Genomic DNA, 20,514 nt, shown 5'->3' with positions numbered 1-20,514 from the left:
TCTCTAGTAGATCATTAATTCACTGTAGTCATTGGACCTATTTGCAGAAGTAAGAAATATAGAAATGTGCTTTATTTATTTGTTCCACAGACAGTTACTTTGGAGCCATTATGATTTTTCCTCCTCTTTTCACATAAAATTTGTTTCCCTTTGTTCATTAACACCCAGCTCAGATTGCATCCCTGGTTGCTATTCTTTCAAGGTTTTGTGTGCTACTCTTTATTATATTATAGCTAACATTATCCTCTTTGTTCAGTGATGTGTTTGTGCTCTCTTCCAGTCCAATCAGCGAGAGTCGAAGGGTGCTGCAAGAATCATGTGAATTTTTCTTGAGGCACAATTCCAAAGTTAAACATAAAAAGAAGCACTACAAGTCAACTTCACACAGACTGAAAGTCATTTCAAAGTCAATGGGGACCAGTACAGGTGGCACAACAAATCATGGAACTTCTGCAGTAGCAATCACTAATCATGATTACTTGAGCCAAGAAACTGTGGCAGAAATTAAAAGCTCTCCAGAGACATCTGAGAAGGAGATGGAGGCAGATGGAGCATCTGCCAGAAGAGTGGAGGAAGGTGAAACCAGCGGAGATCAGATGTTCCCCAGTGCTAAACTGACCGTGGATCAGCTGGAAAGGAGAAACAAAGCAGACAGCACCTGCCACATGGGTACTTTGGTTGAGAGTGTTAAGAGAGTAGGTGAAGGAAGGTAAGGCTCCTGAACTCAGTGTTTTCTTTGTTTCTGCATATTACCACTGTTTCTGTAAGTGTTCTGTTTCTTCTCTCTGAAGAATCAGAGTACTCTCAGGATGCACCTGACCTTCAGTAGCTGTCAAGAGAACTTGCAGACTGTGGCCATGTGTGTTTAGCCTCTGGGCTGTTTTGTATTTTTGTAGGGTTCTTCTTTTTAAGCATTGTGTGCTGGAGCTTCAGCTTGTAGGATATTCTTGCCTTGCTGAACAGTGACTCTCAAGAAACCTGTGTCTGCACTGCAATCACTTTGAGAGGTGATGAGTCTGAAAAAGAACAATGATGACTGTAGGGTTGGAAAAGTGTACAGAACTGTACTGCATTCATACAGCTGAATATATATTATGATTTCACTACTCAATTTTTTTGAGTAGTGTAATGGAAATTAAACCGTGCTTAAAATTTACTTTTATTTTTCTTTACTTACAGAATAACTCCTAAAAATGATTTTAGTGAATCTCCTTCACTGCAAAGGAGCTGTTCCCAAATACCTGATGTCCCACAGTCACCTTCCATATCACTACTCGTCTACTCAGCTTCAGACACCAGAAGAGAGTTGGATTCAGGAAACAGTTCCAATCCTTGAAAGATTGAAAATATATATCAACATTTGTATTGCATAAGACTGAAAATTTATATGAACATTTGCATTGTATAAAACTGACATGAGTTCTTTGTTACACTGGAAATAATGGATATTCTGTGCCTTATTAAAAAACACATATATCCTGCTTTGCACTTAAAAATCTATGTTTTGTTGTGGGGACAGCTAGCAATAATGTACTGTATTTAATCCTGTCCAGGACTAATGGAAATTGAAGTTCTGTAGGACATGGCAATAATGTAAGGAAAAGATGAGAGACAAATACTATTCCTTATATAAAGAACACTTTGTGATGAATTGCATTAAAATAATGCTTCAAAAGCACTGTTACTTCTCAAGGTATAAAATTCCATCAGCCTCTTCAATATTTTTCAAAATTTGTTAATTTTTTTCTTTTTTTTACTGTCTCTTATACAACAGTATCACTTAAGTAAGTGATGCACAAATTTCTAAACACTCTAAATTATACATCATGCTGTATCAATTATAGCACTGGTCTATGGTAGCTTGTACACTGAATATGAAAGGGAATCTGAAATTATAGCAGTTTATTTTGTACATAAAAATTAATTTTGTAAATAAGTGACTGCATAAGGTCAATCTTTAGAACTGCTGTTTTGTATGTATTGTACAAACTTGGGAAAGTTCCCGTGCTCCCCTTAGGGTGTTGCTGAAGCCAGCAGTCCCCTGGTGATCAGCCAACGTGACACAGTTCTGGGAAAAGCAGGCTGGACCTTTACCCATACCATGCACTGATGTCTGGGGTGAGGCAGGCCCTGCTGCAGGGATGCTGCAGAAGGTGCAGCACTGTCTCAGAAAAATGCCTCTTGGAGCCTCTCCTGGCCTGGTGATCCTGGGCATGGTGACAAAGGGACACCTCAGACTCCTGGGCTCAGTGGGCACAGCCTGACCTGCAGGCCTGGGGCTTTTGTCCTGAGCTGCAGTGACAGCTCATCTCATGCTGTTTCTATGTGAGTAACTTCATTTTTTTAAAAATGCTATAAAGAAATATCTTGCAGATAACTGCTGCAAATAACTGGTGAGTTATGAATATGCAGGCTTCTTTAACAATCTATTTACAGAGAAGACAGCCTTAGTACTTTTCCTCCAAAGCCTAATTTTCTACAAAGCCTAATTTTCTATTATGCTACAGCAATATATTTTCTCTAAATCAAAAAGGCCTTAATACATATAGCCTTTCCTATGCTAGGTGGTTCTCAGGAGCAAGTACTGCTGATGTGGATAATAATTGCATTGTCTGACTTTGAGTCAATGTTTTTTTAAGACCCAATGGGATTTGTTACTTGAGATAATTTCGAGATAGATTTTGCTGTTTTCTAAACCTAAATGTCAGTGCATTTTGTAAAACTGCCCAGCATCTTGCATTTGACCACTAACAAGAATATGTCTCAATGTTATGGTATTAGGCAGAGAATTTACTGTGAGCTGGGACAGCATTCATGGTGATGCATTGAACAATGAAAATTGCGTGGTACAAAGGACATGTAAGTGCTGGAACAACAGGAACTACGGTTCTGATAAGCCAAAGTTATTTGTTTTATGCATCGTGCATTAAAAATGAAATTTCTTTACCTTTATATTACAGTATCTGCATTTTAGCATTTGTAATTTATTGCCATCAATGGGATATGCTGTTTCTTTTAGAATTTTCCCATTAAAAGTAGACAGAATTCTTGCTACTGAGTGGACAGTAAGATATGAAAAACCTCCCGTGAAAAGGTGCACTAAATACCCTTCATTTTTCACTTCTGTTTGTAACCAGGTAACTTTATACACATGTTCAGTACTTTTTACTGTATTTGTTAGTAATAAAATATGCTGTTGTATAGTAAGAGCTTCTGAGTGGATATTTCTCAGTAACTACATGTGGCATGTTTGTTGGTCTACCCACTACTGTAGTATTTTTGCATGTAAAACACAAGTATTTTTTAGTAGGGGTGTGTGAGTTAGTAAGTATTGCAATGTTTTTATTTCTCCTGTGTGAGAAACTGAGACAGAACAATGCTGGGAATTGTGCACATGAACACAGTGAGGAACTTGAACTAGTTCTTTCATCCTAATGCTTACAGCATCTTTTCTTTCATGACCTCTAAAGACCCCCTTTAGATTATGTAGAATGTGTATTTCCAGACTGCCCATGCTGCCACCTTCTTAAAATACTGATATTTAATTTTTAGTGCTATTCCCCCTTTTTAGGAAGCTCTGAAAAAAATTTCCTTTTGTGGTAACTGCTCTACAAAAAATAAAGTAATTTTGAACTTATAACAATACTGTGGGCTTAAAAATAGGTAAATTATCAAAGAAGTGTGAGATACGAAGCAATAATCAAAACATTGGCAGTGAAACTCATCAGTGGTAGATTGAGACTGTAGCACTTTGTGTGTTCCAGGGCAGCTGCACCAGAAAAAACAGACTCTGAATTCCCAGATGATCCTTGCAGGCAAAGAGGCTGTGACTTCTCTGGGTGCTTTAACCACCAAGTACCCGAGCAATGAATGGGAAGTTAAAGTTCTGTTTGAATGCTCACAGCAGTGATGAGGAGAAGGAAACTGAGAGAAAAAGGGCACGGAGATGAGTGAGGGCCTGGGAGCCTGACTGCCTTATGGTGAGGGGCAGTGCAGAATCTCATAAGCAGCTTCTCTAACAAAAGGTATTTATTTGCTTTCCTCTTGTTATCTGAATGAAGTTAAACCATTCATGTTCAAAGGGCGTTTCTGAACCTGTGAGAATGACTTCTCCCTGGGAAGAAGGGAGCTGATCTCCATCAGCTGAGGTTGTTTAATGGAGGCTTGCAGTCTTCTGGAAGATGTACTGTAAATCCAGCTATTTGCACTGATACAGCCATTTTACTCTTGTTTGCTGCCACTGTTTGCAAGAAGCTAGACTGCAGGATACTGACAGCTTCTCCAAACCAGGAATTATGTGTGCCAAAGAGTCTTTCTCTGAATTAAGATGTCATAAATCAGTTCAAATTATGCATTGCACTGATTTTCAGGTTGCATAGAAAATCTTTCAAAGGACAAGATAAATTTAGCATATCTAATAATACTTGATTTGTGAAATAAACAGCACCTGAAATTACCAATATGGTACTTTTATGGTACATGTTGTTTATACTGTATCTTACTGCTCTATTTTTCTAAATATGTTTGGTGAAAACCAGGGTAGACTTTACCTAGAGCGTAAATCTATGCATATAGTTGAAAAAATAAGTCTAAGTTTTAAAAGATAAACAAAATAATGTTTGTAACATTTAAAATGTGTTATTACTAGAGAAGAAAAAAAACCCACAAAACCCTGCAGTATTTAAAACTTCCTGGTTTTTTTAAGAGTAAAAACCCCAACAATTCAGCGATGGAGCGCTAACAAGCTGAAATATCACACAATTTTCTTTGACAACTCTTCAGCTGATTTATAGAGAACCGTAGCTCCTTTTTCCTTACAGGATACAGAATATATTTAGTTTAAACAATCAAATCCAGTTGCAATTCCAAAGCAAAACAGAAAAAAATGTAATATGAAAAGTTGAACTTCTTTAATAAGAATAAGTTTAGCATTCTGAAAAATGCAGTAGCTGAAGAGAATGAAAATCCTGTTCTGCTGTGGAGTTTGACCACCCAGTCTCAACGTGCTGTTTCAGAAGGCTGCACACCAAAGGACAGATTCTGCATCCTTCCCTTCACACTGGCCACTTTGTGGATCAGTCTTTGAAGGCATCTGGCTGCTCTCTGCCTGCGTTCACTGGTAAAGCTCACTGCCAGTATTAACCAGTGGTATTTGCAGTAATTGAGATGGCTGGCACCAAAGGTATTTCAGAGTCTCATGAGTATAGATGTTATTTCCTGCAAGTTTCTTTTTTTTTTTTTTTTTGCACTTATTCTTTCATGCCTTTACACTTATCATACTTGTATTTTTTTAATGGACTGGAGTTTAATTAAAGCAACTTATACAATGCATTAATGGGCTTTCTGCTTTGTATACCTAGAAGTGGAGCTCAGAATGTATTTCTGATTTATGTCTGTGAAATCCACTTCTGTTTATTAACTGGCTTTTAGTTCCTATTAAAAAGCACTTGAGATTAAAAGTAAAATCTTAAAATTATTTAAAAATTATAATTTAAATTATAATTAAAAACAAGCCAGGACATTTATATCTGAGCTCTTTGTTAATGTTTATTCCCTGCATTTCAAACTTTGATCACTGAAACAAAATATGAAATAAAAGTTTGCTTTCTTTCAAGTTTTTTTAGTTGAAATAAAGTAATGGCCAATGAGCTATTTAAACAAATTACCTTCATTAAATGGGTCAGAGTGGTTTCTTAGCACAGACATGAGCTGGAGAGGAGAATAGTTCCTGCTGTTTGGAAGAAAGCACTTTTTGTGGAAGGGCAATGCTAAACAGGCACTCAGTACTGGGTGGAGGTGATGTGGAGGGATGCTGACTTCCCTCCCAGAGAGCACTCTCATGTACAGCAGGATAGTCATGAGACAACATCAGGTATTTTAAGGGGAAAGGTATTTTAGGACTCATTTTGCCATACAAGGTGAAGAGAAACAGCAAGAAGATGTTTTGTTGCCACTGAGTAGGTTTGTCAGAGAGGTGAGGGGGGGATGATTAGACATGGCCATCAAAGGATTAACAGGAAAAAGGATGTTCCATGTTGGTTGTGTATGAAGGACTAAGAAGAGAATGTGTGTCCCAGTTATCTTCCTGATGTTCTACCTTACCACATGAAACTGGATCACAAGAAATTAATAGTCAATTATTTATCAGTTGAAGGCTTAAGCTCTCTGGGAAGCATTCCCTCCAGACCCAAATCCAGCAGCATCATACCTACTATCCAGGAATGCAGGTAAGTCTTGAAGATGGAGGCTTTGATGAAGCTGAAGCAGTTGAGCACTGGGTTTGAGTCACTAGTGTTGCTGTTGGACACAGTCCTGTCTGGGACTTGCTCTCCTCCGCCAGATTCCTACAGGCATGGCTGTGATCCAGAATTCCAAGTAAAGTGGATGCACTGCAGGGATAAATAATCTAGACACATGAATCTGTGAAATGTGGAGATGTGGCACTGACAGGTGTGATGTGCCAGTGGGTGGATGAGATGCAAATGTGTTGGGCTGGCTGAAGTCAAGGCTCACCATGCAAATTAATTTATTTTTCCTAAAACTTTTCCTGATTTTTTTCTCAAAATTTTAGTAGGCAAGATTATCCTGAGGAAAACTTAAAGATGCTGATAGCTGTGATGAGGATCTCTAGGGAGAGAAACGGACAGTCACCAAACCTGCAGGAAAAGCCAAGAAAGCACACATGCATACACACACACACACACACAAACACACACAAAACAAAAAATAAGGAGGAATTTGCCTTTTAAATTAATATTACTTCAACAGCATTTTTATGGCACACATCCTGAAAGCTACTCTACTTGACAATGGGAAAATGATGGACTCATAAATAAGATCTGTAATCAACCAAGAGGTGCTGTAATTACAGCAAAGTTACAAGGATAGAAGGAAACAAGCACTAAGTTATGCCTCACAAAAGCATAGTTAGATGTGCACCTGCTGTAAAAATATACCTTAAAGAAGGGCTCAAAACCACATTTTTCTTCACAGGAACCAGGCAGGTCTTTTGCTATTCTGGCCAAACACAATTTCATCTCCACATGAGCCAGGGATTCAGGTGCTTGATCCTTTCCTGGCCACTCTATCAGTCTCTTGTTGATGCAAGTCAAATATGATTCCTATATTAGCACATAAAACAACTTAAATACAAGAGTTTACCTATTTCAGTATCCTCAGGGCTGAAGGATGACCCCACTCAGCCACTTGTGGTGAACCTCACTGTGCCTGACCCAGCAGCCCCTGTCCATGCATTGCCCTTTCAGTGACAGTGGGTCATGAGTGAGCACATGCTGGAGCTGGTGCCCGGAAGCTCCACAGCCCTGCCTGCCTCAAGCCATGACACTTTTACACTGAGGTCACTATGGGCACGGGGAGCCAGGTGACAGGAATGCCACAGGCTTCAAGATCCACCACTACATCCAAGAAGCAGAGCTGCAGTGAACACGTGTGCTCCCCTCTGTCATTGTTGTCTGGCTCTGCTCATCTGTCTCTCTTCTGAGTTTTGTGCAAATGGGCCAATTTTGGTTTGTTTCTTTGACCAAATCTTTCATGTACTTCTGTGCATTTTTTGTGTGCCTGTTATGGTGGCTGTAGACCTCTGGTTTCTGTAAGCCACCTTGAAGGGCTGCAGAGCCCTGCCTCAGCCCTGCTCATAGCTTGCTTATCCTGAGCAACTTCTTTTCAAAGGTTTTACTGGACACAAATAAAATAAAACCTTCAAAGTTAAAGTCTATTCCTTTAATTTCAGGATTATCACTAATTCGAGCTACTACCTTCCAAAACTGGAAGAACAAACTTCTGGCAGTTCATCTGATGAATGGTGTAGAAAAATGCAGATTGTGCCCTTCATTTGAAGAAGCCTTCTTGTCTGAATGGAGCACTGTATTTCACATCCTAATAACCACTTATTAGCACAGGATTTAAGGAAAGTTAGCTTTTCAGTTCTGTGTAAGCCTTTCTATTCATTGAGGTTTCATGAGGTAGCCAAGTGATTTTTCTAGCACTGGCTGATTCCCAGCCGCTCTAATGAGCAAATGTTCCTCCTGAGACTCAGCTCTCCCCTTGCACGTGATGATTCACTGGACACCCAGTGAATTTAATTTTTAACTGGACTGAAATAATTTTACCATCCTACAAGTCCTTGAACAACCCAATCCAAGTGGACCTGCTTCAGTCAGATGTGCTCCTGATGTCCCTGCAGACCCAAATGTTTCCGTGACTGCAGCTGGGATTGTGCCAGCTGCTCTTGGGAGCAGCCTTGCAGAGGCACAGACCAGAGCCCTTCAGGGTCTGAAATTTGCAACCAGCAACTAATGGAAACAGTATGGGCTTTTCATCATAAAGTTTGCACTATGGAAACATCTGGATGTCCTGATTTATCCTTTATCAGTAGGCAGACAGTTCTCCCTAATAGTTTTATTAAAGTTTATCTCTCTCTGACTGTTTCTGAATAGTGTTTAGTTTAAAATATTCAGTGCCTCCATTATTACTGTAGAAACACAGCTACAAGCAAATGCAACTATAAATCAATTGATGACTTGGACAGAAAAAACCAGATCTGCCTGGAACCCCAGCAGGCAATGGAAGGAGCTGTTTCCATAAGTTTTCACTGGTATCTGACCTATGTCCTGGTCTTCACTTGTCAGAGACAATGTTAAATATTTCTCTCCATAGAAAACATAATTAATATGAATAACAAAAAGTGTTGATTCTCTCGTGTTTTTATTATGTAAAAATACATTTCCTATAGTAACATTAAAACTGCCATGTGCTTATTCAGAAAAAAAGAATTAACATTTACCATCAGGATTTTTTTTTCCTCACACTCAAAAAATGCCGTCCTCATGCATGTGAACACAGGAATTCTCTTCTGCAGACAAGCCTCTGAAGGGGGAGCACATGCCCCAAATTATATTTTAAGATTCAAATGTTAATATGTGTACCTGCAAAGCACTGCTGAGGCTATAATGCTTTTATCATTTATGCAGAAGCTACTGGAACTTTTTTTTAAATAGGTCTATCTGTGCTAGAAAAGTATTAAAATGGAGAGATGTTTTGGATTTTTAAAAAAATCTTACTCATGCTATATCAATCATATATTTAAATTAAGAGGTGTTAGAAAGGACTAAGGCCACAATCCTATTGGTCTTCATGCAGTTCCAAAGGCTTCTTTGGTGGAAGTTGGAATCAATTTCTTAAATCTGTAATAAATTACATAAGAGATCTTACTTTGGTTTTCTTCCACAGCAGTACAGACAGCTCTTTGTCTCCTTGATCAGACAGGCAGCCTGCAAAGAGCCATTTGAAAAATTCAACAGTTTTCCCTGATCTCAGCCTTTTACACCAACTTACAACTCATCCTAAAATGCCAGTATTAAAGTGAACAAGATCTAAAATGATGAACTCACAGTTAAAAACACCAAGGACAGGTTGGCAAGGATGCTGAGTGTTACCCAGGGTATAACATGTTCCCCAGAGTGATGCAGAGATCAGGCTGCCAGCCAAAGTCAAAATCCCCAGACATCCTCAGAACAGGGAAATGTATGAAGCAATAAGAGTTAAAGGAAGATGAAAAGTCCAAGTCTTGGCACTTACCTTAATGGGCCTCTTTTGTCTCAGGATCCTCAGCCTTGAACTTTCTGTAATGTTTATGAACACACAAGTCTGGTGCTCCTGGTTCCCTGCAGTTATTTCACACTGTAAAGACTGAGGACTGAATAACAACAAAATTGAATAACAAATACTCACTGCTTGAAGTCAAACCCGTGTGCTAACAAACAGGATCCATAAACTGGAATAGTTTGGACAGGAAAGGCAGAGAGACCCAGTGACCCCATGGGCAGTCCCTTGAATTTAAATATGTTAGAGCTGAGGTGAATGGAAACACATGTGTGTATGGGAACATCCTTCTCTCCAGACTTGTGTGTCTGCATTTTTGGGATGCTGAGAGGCTGCGTGAGGGGGAAAGCAGCTCAAGCTGCAGCTGAGAGACTGCACTCATGGCATCAGCCTCATCTATGAGCTTCTGTGGTGCAAGATGCATTGACTGTGCCACAGTGACCTTGTGTGAGCCTGCCCAGGCTGTGCAGGAGCAGACTGGCCATCTGGGAGATTTTAGTGACATCAATAACAACTCCTAATATTTTCTGATATGTTTGTGGGGCCATATATAAAAGATAAAGCCTATATCATATGGCAGGATGGATAAAATGAAAGAATCACTAGTTGATGTAATATGGATCATGGTCAGAGTATGCTCAGGCAAGTCCTTGGATCATGGTCAGAGTATGCTCAGGCAAGTTTATTATCACTCCTTTGAGCTGCAAAATAGTTAAGGCAAAGTTGATCAGTAGTTCTGATTTTGAGTATCTCACCAGCATTTGGCAGTGGTTTGTGCCCTCAGAAGCATTTAAATATATCAGAAGACCACAAAACATAAGCCTAACAGATGGCAAGGCTTGCTTGGGCTGAAGAAGGCTAAGCAGGATGTTGACATTTCTGTTTTCCAGATGGAAATGCACACTGCAAGTCAAACAAGGGCTAGGAGCTGCACAATGCTCTCACCAGAGCTCAAAGCAGATGTGCCACTGCTGTTTGCTGAGACCTTCTCTTACAGTGCTCCTCAGTTTGCTTCCTCTGGCAAAGCCATTTGGAATTTGAAAGCTTCTAAACCACACTCAAACATATGGTGAGCAAACCCAGGTGCGGAAATAATTGTGAACATCCATGGAAATTTTGTTCTCTAAAACCCTGAGTGATTGCCTGGGAAGGCGTGCAGTGCTGCTGCACTGTGTACTTCAGCTGCTGCACCTTGCCTGAGGAAATTAATTCTGTAATGCAGAAGACTGGCACCCTGTGAAGGGACACACCTTAGCAACAGCCTGTGTTGATGCTGAGGATCCCCAGCCCTCGGTAAGGACGCTTGTGTGGACATGCAGGTGACACAGAAATCAAACAGCACCGCCCTCACAGCACTGCCATCAGCCCAGAGGCAGCAGGGTTTGCTGACAGCACTGAGCCATTGCTCAATGAAGCCTCTGCCCGTGTTTGTGGATGCTGACTGAGGCTGTCACCAAAGCAATTGTTACAATTAAGGATTTACATAATTCCATAAAATTTCCCAGCTGGTTTAGGGAACCATTGTGATTTACCAGCTGTTTTTTTGAAGTTGGCAGGGTGGAATGCTGCTCTTCTTCACGAGGTAGGAGCCCTCACCTCAGCAGTGTGGGTGACATCAGTCGCAGCTCTCAGGACAGCATGTGACGGGGTTGGTGACAGCAGTGTGACTGACCTGTGCTGCAGCTCTCACTTCGCTGCTATTGTTCCACCGGCACAGACAGGGAAAGGGGAGAAGTGGCTTAAGTGCAGAGCCACATGAAGGGGTTCAGTCCGCACAAAAATGTGGTTCCATGCAGCCTGTTTGAATGACTCAACTTCTTGTAGCATTCTTTCCTGTAGGACAAATATGTGGTTTTGTTAAATACTTCAGAAAAAAAAATGTTGAAGCTTATCTCCCCCTTCTGGAAACTCTACAAATACTGTGAAGTTTGCAGTATACAGGAGCTACCTCAAACATTTGTTATTTCTATTTTGAATTCTTGAGGACATATCACATCCTTTCTTTTACAGTTCTTTCAATCCGAGAATGATGAATAGCAAATTATGATTTGGAATTAAAGCAGTATGGGATGGCTTACACTGGGTAGCCGAAAACTTTCCCTTTGTTACTAAATTGCCAATGTTCAGTCTGGCAATACCGGGTTTTTCGAAAAAGCCCAAAACCCTTTATTGTTCAGAAGGATTTTGCGTCCTTACCTTGGGTTCTGTTACAGTGAAATCTGTGACTGATGCCCAGCTGATACTTTATCACAGTTTCCCCTGGCGGTGCACCAGCATCCCGCTGCGGCGTTAGGCGGTGTCTTGCAGACACAGCTCCTTCATCGGACAGGAGCTACCGAGCGCCGAGCAGACACCTGAAGGCGTGGAAGGGAACTGCCTGGGTCTGCGGGAGCGCGGGAGGAGAGCCGGGGGGAGAGCCGGGCATGGCCCCGCAGCGCTGCCGCCGCTCCGTTCGGCTCGGCTCGGCTCGGCTCGGCTCGGCTCGGCTCGGCTCGGCTCGGCTCTGCTCGGCTCGGTTCGGTTCGGCTCGGCTCGGCTCGGCGCGGCCCGGGGAAGGCTCGGCGCGGCTCGGCCGGGGGCTCCGGCGCTGCCCGGGGAAGGCTCGGCGGGGCCGGCCCGAGGGGCGGGAGGCCCCGGCCCCGGCCCCGTGCCAATGGCTGAGGGGGGTGGCTCTGCCGGGCCGTCTCGCCCGGTTACAGGATGGAAATTCCCGGCCTCCCCGGGGAGGGAGCTGGGGCTGCGCGCTCTGAAAGGCTCATTTATCGCCGCGCTGCCGCCCGGAGCGGGGAGCCGGGCTGTGCCGCGCCGCCCCGCGCATCCCGCCCCGCACGATGCCCCGCGGCCCGGCCGCCGCCGCCGCCCCGCTGCTGCTGCTGCTGGCGCTGCTGCTGGCCGCGGCCCCGCCGCACGGCGGCTCCGAGAGCCCCCGGGGCAAGCAGAAGGCGCTCCGCCAGCGGGAGGTGGTGGACGTGGTGAGAGCGGCGGGCCGGGACCGGGAGCGGGGCGGGCGGGGGGCGGCTGGAGGAGCCACGCAGCCGCTTTGTTATTGCAAAGATACCAAAAAGGCGATAGATCAGAGGCTTTCGAAAAGCCTGGCGGCCGCTCCAGACAGGGCAGCGCCTGTCCCGCGCCGCTGGGCATCTCTCGGTTCATTTAATCGAGCCCTTGTTGTGCTGAATCAGGAAAATGCGGAGAAGGCGCTGGATGGGCATTGTCACAAACCGCGGGGTCTCGGCGGCCCGGTGTGTGTGTGAGCGCTGCCCCACCGGCCCGGGATGGCGGCTGGCGCCGGCCGAGCCCGCGCTCCCCGCCGTGCCCGGTGCCGGGGCTGGCGCTGCGCTCCCCGCACTGCAGGGGCAGCGCCGGAACCTCACAATCAAACATCAGTAGTGAATGCGGCTTAGCTCCTTCCAACGTAAGCACTTAACTGCTGCTTAGCTCCTAAAATGCTAGTGGATAAATAGTAATGAGAAAAACTATCTGCGTGCTCTGAAGCTGTCTGCATGCTCACCGAGGACACTTTCCATCGGAGTGGCATGAATGCATTATTTCCTTGGGCGGCAGGGACTGCGCACCATTGTTTGAAATTCCACTGCTACTAGAAACCTGAATGCATTGGGACTATCCCATCTCAGGGATAGATGACAGGAGGGAAATTTTCCAGTCCTTGGAATGTAGAAAGCAGATGTGAAGGTATTTCTGTGAGTTGCTGTACTGCCGTTCCCCTTCTATAGAAAAATCAGTGGTATGACCATTTCTTCCATGATCTCCAGAGAGATCCCCTAAAGGATGTGCTGGAAGCACCACTGCTGGCAAAGCTCCTTCCCTTCCACACCACTTCATTATCTTTTCACTTCTATTGTGGAAGTTGAATTGCATGGAGAATAAGGAGTCTGTATGCATGGACGAGTTAACATTTTCTGAGCCGTGTTTCAGGATCCCTCAGTGCTTTGAAATTGCTCAGTGCTTTTTGGGTGCAGCAGAGTGAGCAGCAAAGTGTGGGTAAATCAATGGCAGCTGACTCATGCACAGCCCAGCTGTACAGATGCTTCAGCACAAGCCCTGCCAGGGCAGAGTGGAGGCAGGACTGGGGGGATCCTGGGATCCTGCCTTCAGTGGATGTTTAAAGTATGTTTTATGCATTTCCAGCTTAAGAAAACATGAAAAAGTCTTGACTTGGCAAGACACAATTTTAGTTGGAGTAGAGCCCAAAGCCCAGGTGATTCTTGTTGCTCCCATTTATTTTTTGGGATGTGCCATGGCTGAGGGGCTCTCCCTGTCTGGCTGTGGGTGGCAGCTCCTGTGTGGGGACAGGCCAGCCCTTCCTGGTGTCTCTGGGGACGGGGGCAATCGGCCACAGCTTTGGCCTGACCCAGCTCTTGCCTATTTCCACATGCAGGATTTCTGTGGTGAGGAACCACATGCCAAAGCCAGAGCCAGTCACTGTTACAAATGGAGTCCAGTGGGAAAGCAACAGCAAAACCAGATCACTGTTGCTGTGTGAAATAGAAATGTCCTTGCATTGTTCTCCTGGGTTGGTGCTTTGCCAACCAGCCCTCTCTCAGCGAACTTTTCTGAAACATGGTTTTCTTCGTGAAAATATTCCAATATTTCCACTGCCTTTAGCCAGCAGGGTTTTCTTTGGTGAAGGTAGTAAGGGAAAGTTGGCAACCATTAGTCACACCCTCATCTGACTTCTTACTAGACCTTTTCCATGTAGTCACTGATTTTACTTTTGGTGTGGCTGCAGCTAAGCCTGTGATGGCTCTGCTGGTTTTTGCACCAGAGCCCGTGTAAAGGCACAGCCTCAATGAAGAAAATTCGCCAATTTGACAAAGGAAAGAGGGCAGAGGCAGTTTACAGCTTACAGTTTAGTTTACAGCTCCTGCAGGGCAGACAGGGGCATGGTTGGCCTGAGGGGGAATAGCTGCAGCACTGTTTCTTTTTGAAACAGACGGGCATTAGGTGGTTTAAACTAGATAAAGACAAATAAATATGAGAAAGTGGAAGAGCAGAGTGCAGCTATCTGTGAGGACTTGGGATGAAGATGGGAGGAAGCAGGCAGCACCAGATAGGACAGAGCACATGAAGTAAAAGCCCTGCCCAGCCCCTGCAGGTTCCTGCTCAGCATTCCCATGCCCAGTGCTCCTCCCACATCCCAGCCCTCAGGCTGCTGAGGGAGGGAGCTCTGGGCTTCACAGACTTACTCTCCAAGATGGGCAGAAGGTGAGAAGGTGATGTGTGTTAACATGGAGTTTGGGAGGGCAACATTTGACCTTTCCTAATGCTGTGATGTTAGGAAGGATGTGAGTGTGCCCTCCTCCCATGTCTGCTTTCCCACTGTTACAAGCAGGCTTCCTGAGTTCAGCTTTATTCCAGGATGCAGCTTCCCACATCCATATCACCATCCATTTGTGTGCATATTGGAGTCTGAACCGTGGGGCTTGATTATCACCATGTGGTTGTCACCTCCTCACCAGAGGAGCAGTGACAGAAGAAAAGTGGCATGAACCTTTGCTCTCTATGAAATAGAAAATTTTCTTAGGAAAAAAAAAAAACATACTGAACCTGTATTAGCATAGACAGTTATACAAGTAATGGTGGGTTAGGAGAAAGTAACTATTAACATGCGACTTCTTTTTTTGTTTCTGTTTTGACTCTGTTGAAGTTTCCCAACAGTTTTAATTCTTGGACTAGATAATTTTTTAATGCTAGGATTTATGCATCTTTTCATTAAAAAAAGGTGCATCCTATTTTACAGCAAATTCTGCTGGCACTGCTTATCTTTGAAAATTTATTCTTCCTTTATTTTTTTTACCTCAGTGGAACCATTTTCTGGGAGATGCAGAAATAGCCCATTGTGGCACAGCAGGGGGGGTGTGCTTTGTTGTTATTCACTTGTGTTGGACTTGGTTAGCCTCGGAATTGAGGGGTGGGAGCAGCAAGATCTGTTCTCTCTTCCAGTATAATGGCATGTGCTTGCAAGGCCCCAGCGGCGTTCCTGGCCGGGATGGAAACCCGGGAGCCAACGGGATCCCTGGGACACCCGGGATCCCGGGAAGGGACGGGCTGAAGGGGGAGAAGGGCGAGTGCATGCGGGAGAGCATCGAGGAGTCCTGGACGCCCAACTTCAAGCAGTGCTCGTGGAGCGCGCTGAACTACGGCATCGACCTGGGCAAGATCGCGGTAAGCGGCGCCGCACCGGGGCTGCACAGCTCCAGCCTCACACATTTCCTGCTTTCCTGCATGCAAGGGTGAACTTCTCAAAGGCTTAGCTACTTTGGATTGCTCTCAGCTGTGCTTCAGCTCTGTGCCTCTTTCATTCCTGGAATAGGGTTTCGGAAGAATTTTGTGGCTGGTGTAAGAGTATGTTCAGTAGACCAGATCTGTCACTGTAAGGCTGAAAGTCACAGTACCAAAAAAGTACCTCTAGCTTGCCCAAAACAGGGCAAGGTTTTCACCATTTCAATCCTAAGAAGGGATGAACATCTTTAATCTGTTATTTGTACCCGTCTTTATAACTCTTGCTTCATAGTGGTTACTCACTGAAACTCAGTTGCAGTTGCAGGATGCTTCTGCAAAGGATCAGCATTGCTCAGGAGCAGAGTTGCCAGTGTCACCCAGACTGACACAAACACTCTGTCCTCACTGCAGCCCTGGGTGTAAAACTTTTAGTAAAAATCCCCGCTCAATCCCAGCTATGAAGCAAATCTCAGAGTGATTATAGCAGTTTAAGTGCTGTGCTGTGGCTAGAGAGAGAATCAACTTTTTCAGCAGACTTTTCTTACTGCCTGCCTTGTACTTGCAGAACTGTCCCTAGCTTTTTTCTTTTTTTTTATTTTTCCTTTTTTGGTCTTTTTTTGGTTTTTTCCCTTTTTTTTTTTTTTTGTATTTTTTGTCTTTTTTTTTGTCTTTTTCTTTCTTTTTCTTTCTTTTTTTTTTCCTTTTTCCTTTTTTTGTCTTTTTTTTTTCCTGTGAAATCCAGCATGTTGAAGACAGGCTAACAACCACGTAAAAACCTGAAAGTGCTTATTTTCAGTTGTGGAGCTTTTGCTGGGTATAAACTGCTCAGAAGTCTTGTGATAATCGTTAAGCCCAGGATTTCTGTTAGCAGAGACAGAAACTGTGCTGTCTTGTCATGCAAGGACTTGGGGGTTGGACTAGATGGTCTTCAGAGGTCCTTTCCAATCCTTACAATTGTGCAATCCTGTGGCTTGAGTGCAGCTTTCAGAGAGCTTTTATCCCTTTACATAAATCCCAGAAGGTGACTAGGCTAGCAATTTAACAGCAGGACTTACCTAAATAAAGTTAAGAATTTCCACAATCCATTTTTCCCTTACCATCTATGAGGTGCTGTTCTGATTTGCATCTTTGCGCCACAAGGGATTTCCAGGCTGTAATTTTATTTTTTTTTCCCAGAGGGGCCTAAAGAGAATAGCCAAAACATTTTGAAATAAATACATTCCTAAATCTGTGTCCTAAATATAAATATATAGGAAAAAAATGGGCTCAACCCCAGGGGTTTGTGCCAGAGCACCTTTGTCTCCTGGCAGGAATGCACGTTCACCAAGATGCGCTCCAACAGCGCCCTGCGCGTGCTCTTCAGCGGCTCGCTGCGCCTCAAGTGCAGGAGCGCCTGCTGCCAGCGCTGGTACTTCACTTTCAACGGGGCCGAGTGTGCTGGCCCACTGCCCATCGAGGCCATAATCTACTTGGATCAAGGAAGCCCAGAGCTGAACTCTACCATTAACATACACAGGACTTCCTCAGGTATGTATGCTGGGGGAACAGAGATGGAGCAGGAGGCAGCAGCAGCAAACACAGAGAGTGGCCAACTCACACTTGTTGTCTTACTCTGCTGTCTCAGAGCTGGCTATTGATAAGTAATAGTATTATAATTATTTATTAAGTGGTACTTTCTTGCTGTGGCACTTTTCATGGTACTATATCCTGAGATTTAGAAATGGAAGAGATTTCTGTCCATACAGGTCTACTGATCTCTGCCACAACATGACTACATTCTGTGCTGTATTAACCTATGGAGAAACAGCCTTACTGCCAAGTAGACAGTGTCATCCTGGCTTAAAATACTGGTATTTGCACATTATCTGTGCAAAAATGACACTTTCCTCCTGCAATTTCTACTCTGATTTCAGGAGGGGCGCAAAAGTACCTCCAAAGTGAAATATCTGGGAGCAATTATTCATTTGCTTAGCAGAGGCAAATTAGTGAATTCATTCAACATAAAAGGATGTGATACTAAGAAAAAGGAATGTAAAGTCTGTGTCCTTTCTCCATTTTTCTCCCTGTACTGCATGACTGCATGAAATCTAATGTCTAGAGCAGTTAAAGGATTTTTTCAGCATAGGGGTAGAGCTGACTTGTCTTCATTACCCCACCTCCATCTAGTGGTGCTAGCGGGGCATCAGGAGTGCAACTCCATGCAGAAGCAGTGACTGACGTGTGGAAAAGCTTACGGTGTGGCAATCACCTTTACAGAGCTGGGCTGTAAACCAGGCATGGCTGTGCCCCCACCCCCTCCCATCACTGCTAGAAAGATGTCAGGAAGGGTATGAAGCCATATTCCAGCTCCCAGTGTGTAAATTTGGGCATTTAAGGCAGCAGCTATACCTCCCATTTTGCCATCCTGTGGATGGTGATCTGCTTCAGGTACTGCAGTGAGTGTAAGAGCAGCACAGACAGAGAGGCACTGCATGCCTTTAACTGATGTTGCCACATCTCTGCATAAGAGTTTTTATTGCTGAAATGGTTTTAAAATTCTAAAACCTTTTCACCTTTAACTAAATAGCACAAGCTTGCAACAAGTGGCTGTTTTTAAGCACTTGAGTCCACCTTCAGTTGAGAAACACAAAGGGATTGTGTCTGCTGAGGTAACCTGACTTTTGTCTTTAACCAGTGGAAGGTCTGTGTGAAGGGATCAACGCTGGCTTGGTGGATATTGCCATCTGGGTGGGGACGTGCTCAGATTATCCACGGGGAGATGCTTCTACTGGATGGAATTCAGTCTCCCGAATCATCATTGAAGAACTGCCAAAATAACTTCCCTCTCTTTTTATAATACCTTTTTTTTTTTAAATTTTGTACTATTTTTTTCAGAATTTAGTTCAATAGAGTTGGACACAAGTACTGGACTGAAAGGCACCAAAGCCTTGCATCTGTAGCCTTTGTCTTGTTTTGTACACAGCAGAGGATTTTTATAATAATCATTTTAGAATACAAATATCAAAACCAAGTTCATTAACATTTAAAATTTCTTTTTTGATGTAATACCACCACTTTTTTTAGAATAAACCATAACTTTTTGTATCAAATAAATAAGACCTTTTACAAAAAAGAAATCCGGGTTATTTTATTGAACATTAATGTGTTTAAAGTATTTTACATGGTGTTGTGATACACGATTTCTTTAGAAGGCTTTATAGATAAAGTTCAAAGAAAGTAAAATCAGGTGTTGGCTTTAGCCTTCAGAAAACACACATAAAATGCACTCCTGTAAACCTGACTGCAGAATAGGATGCTCTGCTGTTACAGTCTTATCTCAATGAACTCCTGGTGACTTAACTGTGACCCAGACAATGTGGTAAGTGTTAAATACCTCATATTATGAATAACTGAGCAAAAGCAGACTACCTAAGCTCTTCTTCCCTCTCTTGCTTCTTGATAGACTGGATTTCAGTGTAATATCTATGACTGGTCTCCATTACTAAGATGCAGACACTAAATAATTTTAGTTACGACACTTAATTTCATTGCTCCAATAAAATAATTCTCCTGGATTTAGCCTTTCAGTTATACAGAGTCACTTTGGTGTTGGTTAAAAGCTAGATGTTTTAAACTGTTTAGAAGATACAGACATAAGACAGGCTGAAATGCCTAGGCTTTCCAAAACTGAACTGATGAAGTGAAACAATGATGTCACAGCTGTTTGACAAGTGACAACACCGATCACGCTAACACAGAACATAAACTTCAGCGTTTTAAGTATTTTCTTCCAAATGCTGCAAGTGGCATACTCAAACATTTTTTAAATTTGTACACATTCTAAAGAGAAACAACAATCATGTTTGTATTACAAAACCAATTTTACATTAACAAAATAAAAAAACTCATGAAAAGCATGTACAACATGCAAAAATCTCCACTCTTCCCAGAAATTAAAAGGAAAAAAACCCATTAAATCTGAGATAATTAATTTATTTCAGCTATTTAGAATTAAATCTCATTTTCTTTTCTGAACAAGCTGTACGATTTGCCCCAGGATGGGCAGCCCTTGCCTGTAGCTGTTGTTGCAGATACCAGGGGAGGACACCTGCAGCGAGGGGAGCACTTGGGCTTGCCCAGCTGCAAGATGGTGTGTGAGATTTGCTGCAAGCCAGCGAGTTACACAGCTGGTATTTTGTCTCTGAAGAACTGCAATGTTTTCACTGGCTTGGAGGATGGTTTTAAGGTACCTGAACACAAACAAGTTACTATGAGCTGAGCTGTGGTGTGAACTTACAGAACGTCCGCTAACACACAGTGAGTGATTGTGCACATGCTCACAGCCTGCCCCTGCATTTATCCTGAAGCATGGGTAAGCTGTTCTGGCCCAGAGCACATTAATTCAGGCTTGGATTATGTGCACAGCTTTTTCTCTTTTATCATGTTTTCATATGTCTTCACAATATATTCTGGATCCTGGGTGGTAGTTAATTTGGCGTTCCATTAAATTTGTTCTGTGTACCACAAAAGACACAAAGCCCAGTAAGCACCCTCCAAAGGCAGAAGCTGCTGTTTTGGATCTACATTATTTACATGGTAAACTTCCAGTAAATTTATCTTCAGCTAAATATACACAGAACCTTCCGTAATAAAAACCAAAGCCAGCCATGC

The 20,514-nt window shown here is 43.1% G+C and overlaps 2 protein-coding genes across 3 annotated transcripts in view; both read left to right on the top strand.

The window, feature by feature from the left end:
- Positions 1 to 3,207, top strand: part of FZD6 (frizzled class receptor 6) — a 67,439-nt gene extending 64,232 nt beyond the window's left edge. For both annotated transcript variants that reach the window (XM_014272720.3, XM_074554031.1), the window contains 2 exons: positions 281 to 709; positions 1,180 to 3,207. In XM_014272720.3, the coding sequence (XP_014128195.2) occupies positions 281 to 709; positions 1,180 to 1,336 (586 nt within the window). In that variant the 3' untranslated portion in view covers positions 1,337 to 3,207. The remainder of the gene's footprint in view (positions 1 to 280; positions 710 to 1,179) is intronic.
- An 8,823-nt stretch (positions 3,208 to 12,030) lies between these two features.
- On the top strand, positions 12,031 to 19,440 carry CTHRC1 (collagen triple helix repeat containing 1). The gene is given in 5 exon segments (XM_014264347.3): positions 12,031 to 12,447; positions 12,449 to 12,593; positions 15,586 to 15,807; positions 17,175 to 17,391; positions 18,539 to 19,440. Coding segments are annotated over 5 exon segments (900 nt in total). The 5' UTR covers positions 12,031 to 12,274; the 3' UTR covers positions 18,682 to 19,440.
- The last annotated feature ends 1,074 nt before the right edge of the window (positions 19,441 to 20,514 follow it).

The sequence above is a fragment of the Zonotrichia albicollis genome, chromosome 1, assembly GCF_047830755.1.
Source record: "Zonotrichia albicollis isolate bZonAlb1 chromosome 1, bZonAlb1.hap1, whole genome shotgun sequence".
Lineage (NCBI taxonomy): Eukaryota > Metazoa > Chordata > Aves > Passeriformes > Passerellidae > Zonotrichia > Zonotrichia albicollis.
This window is presented reverse-complemented; position numbering and strand designations above follow the sequence as displayed.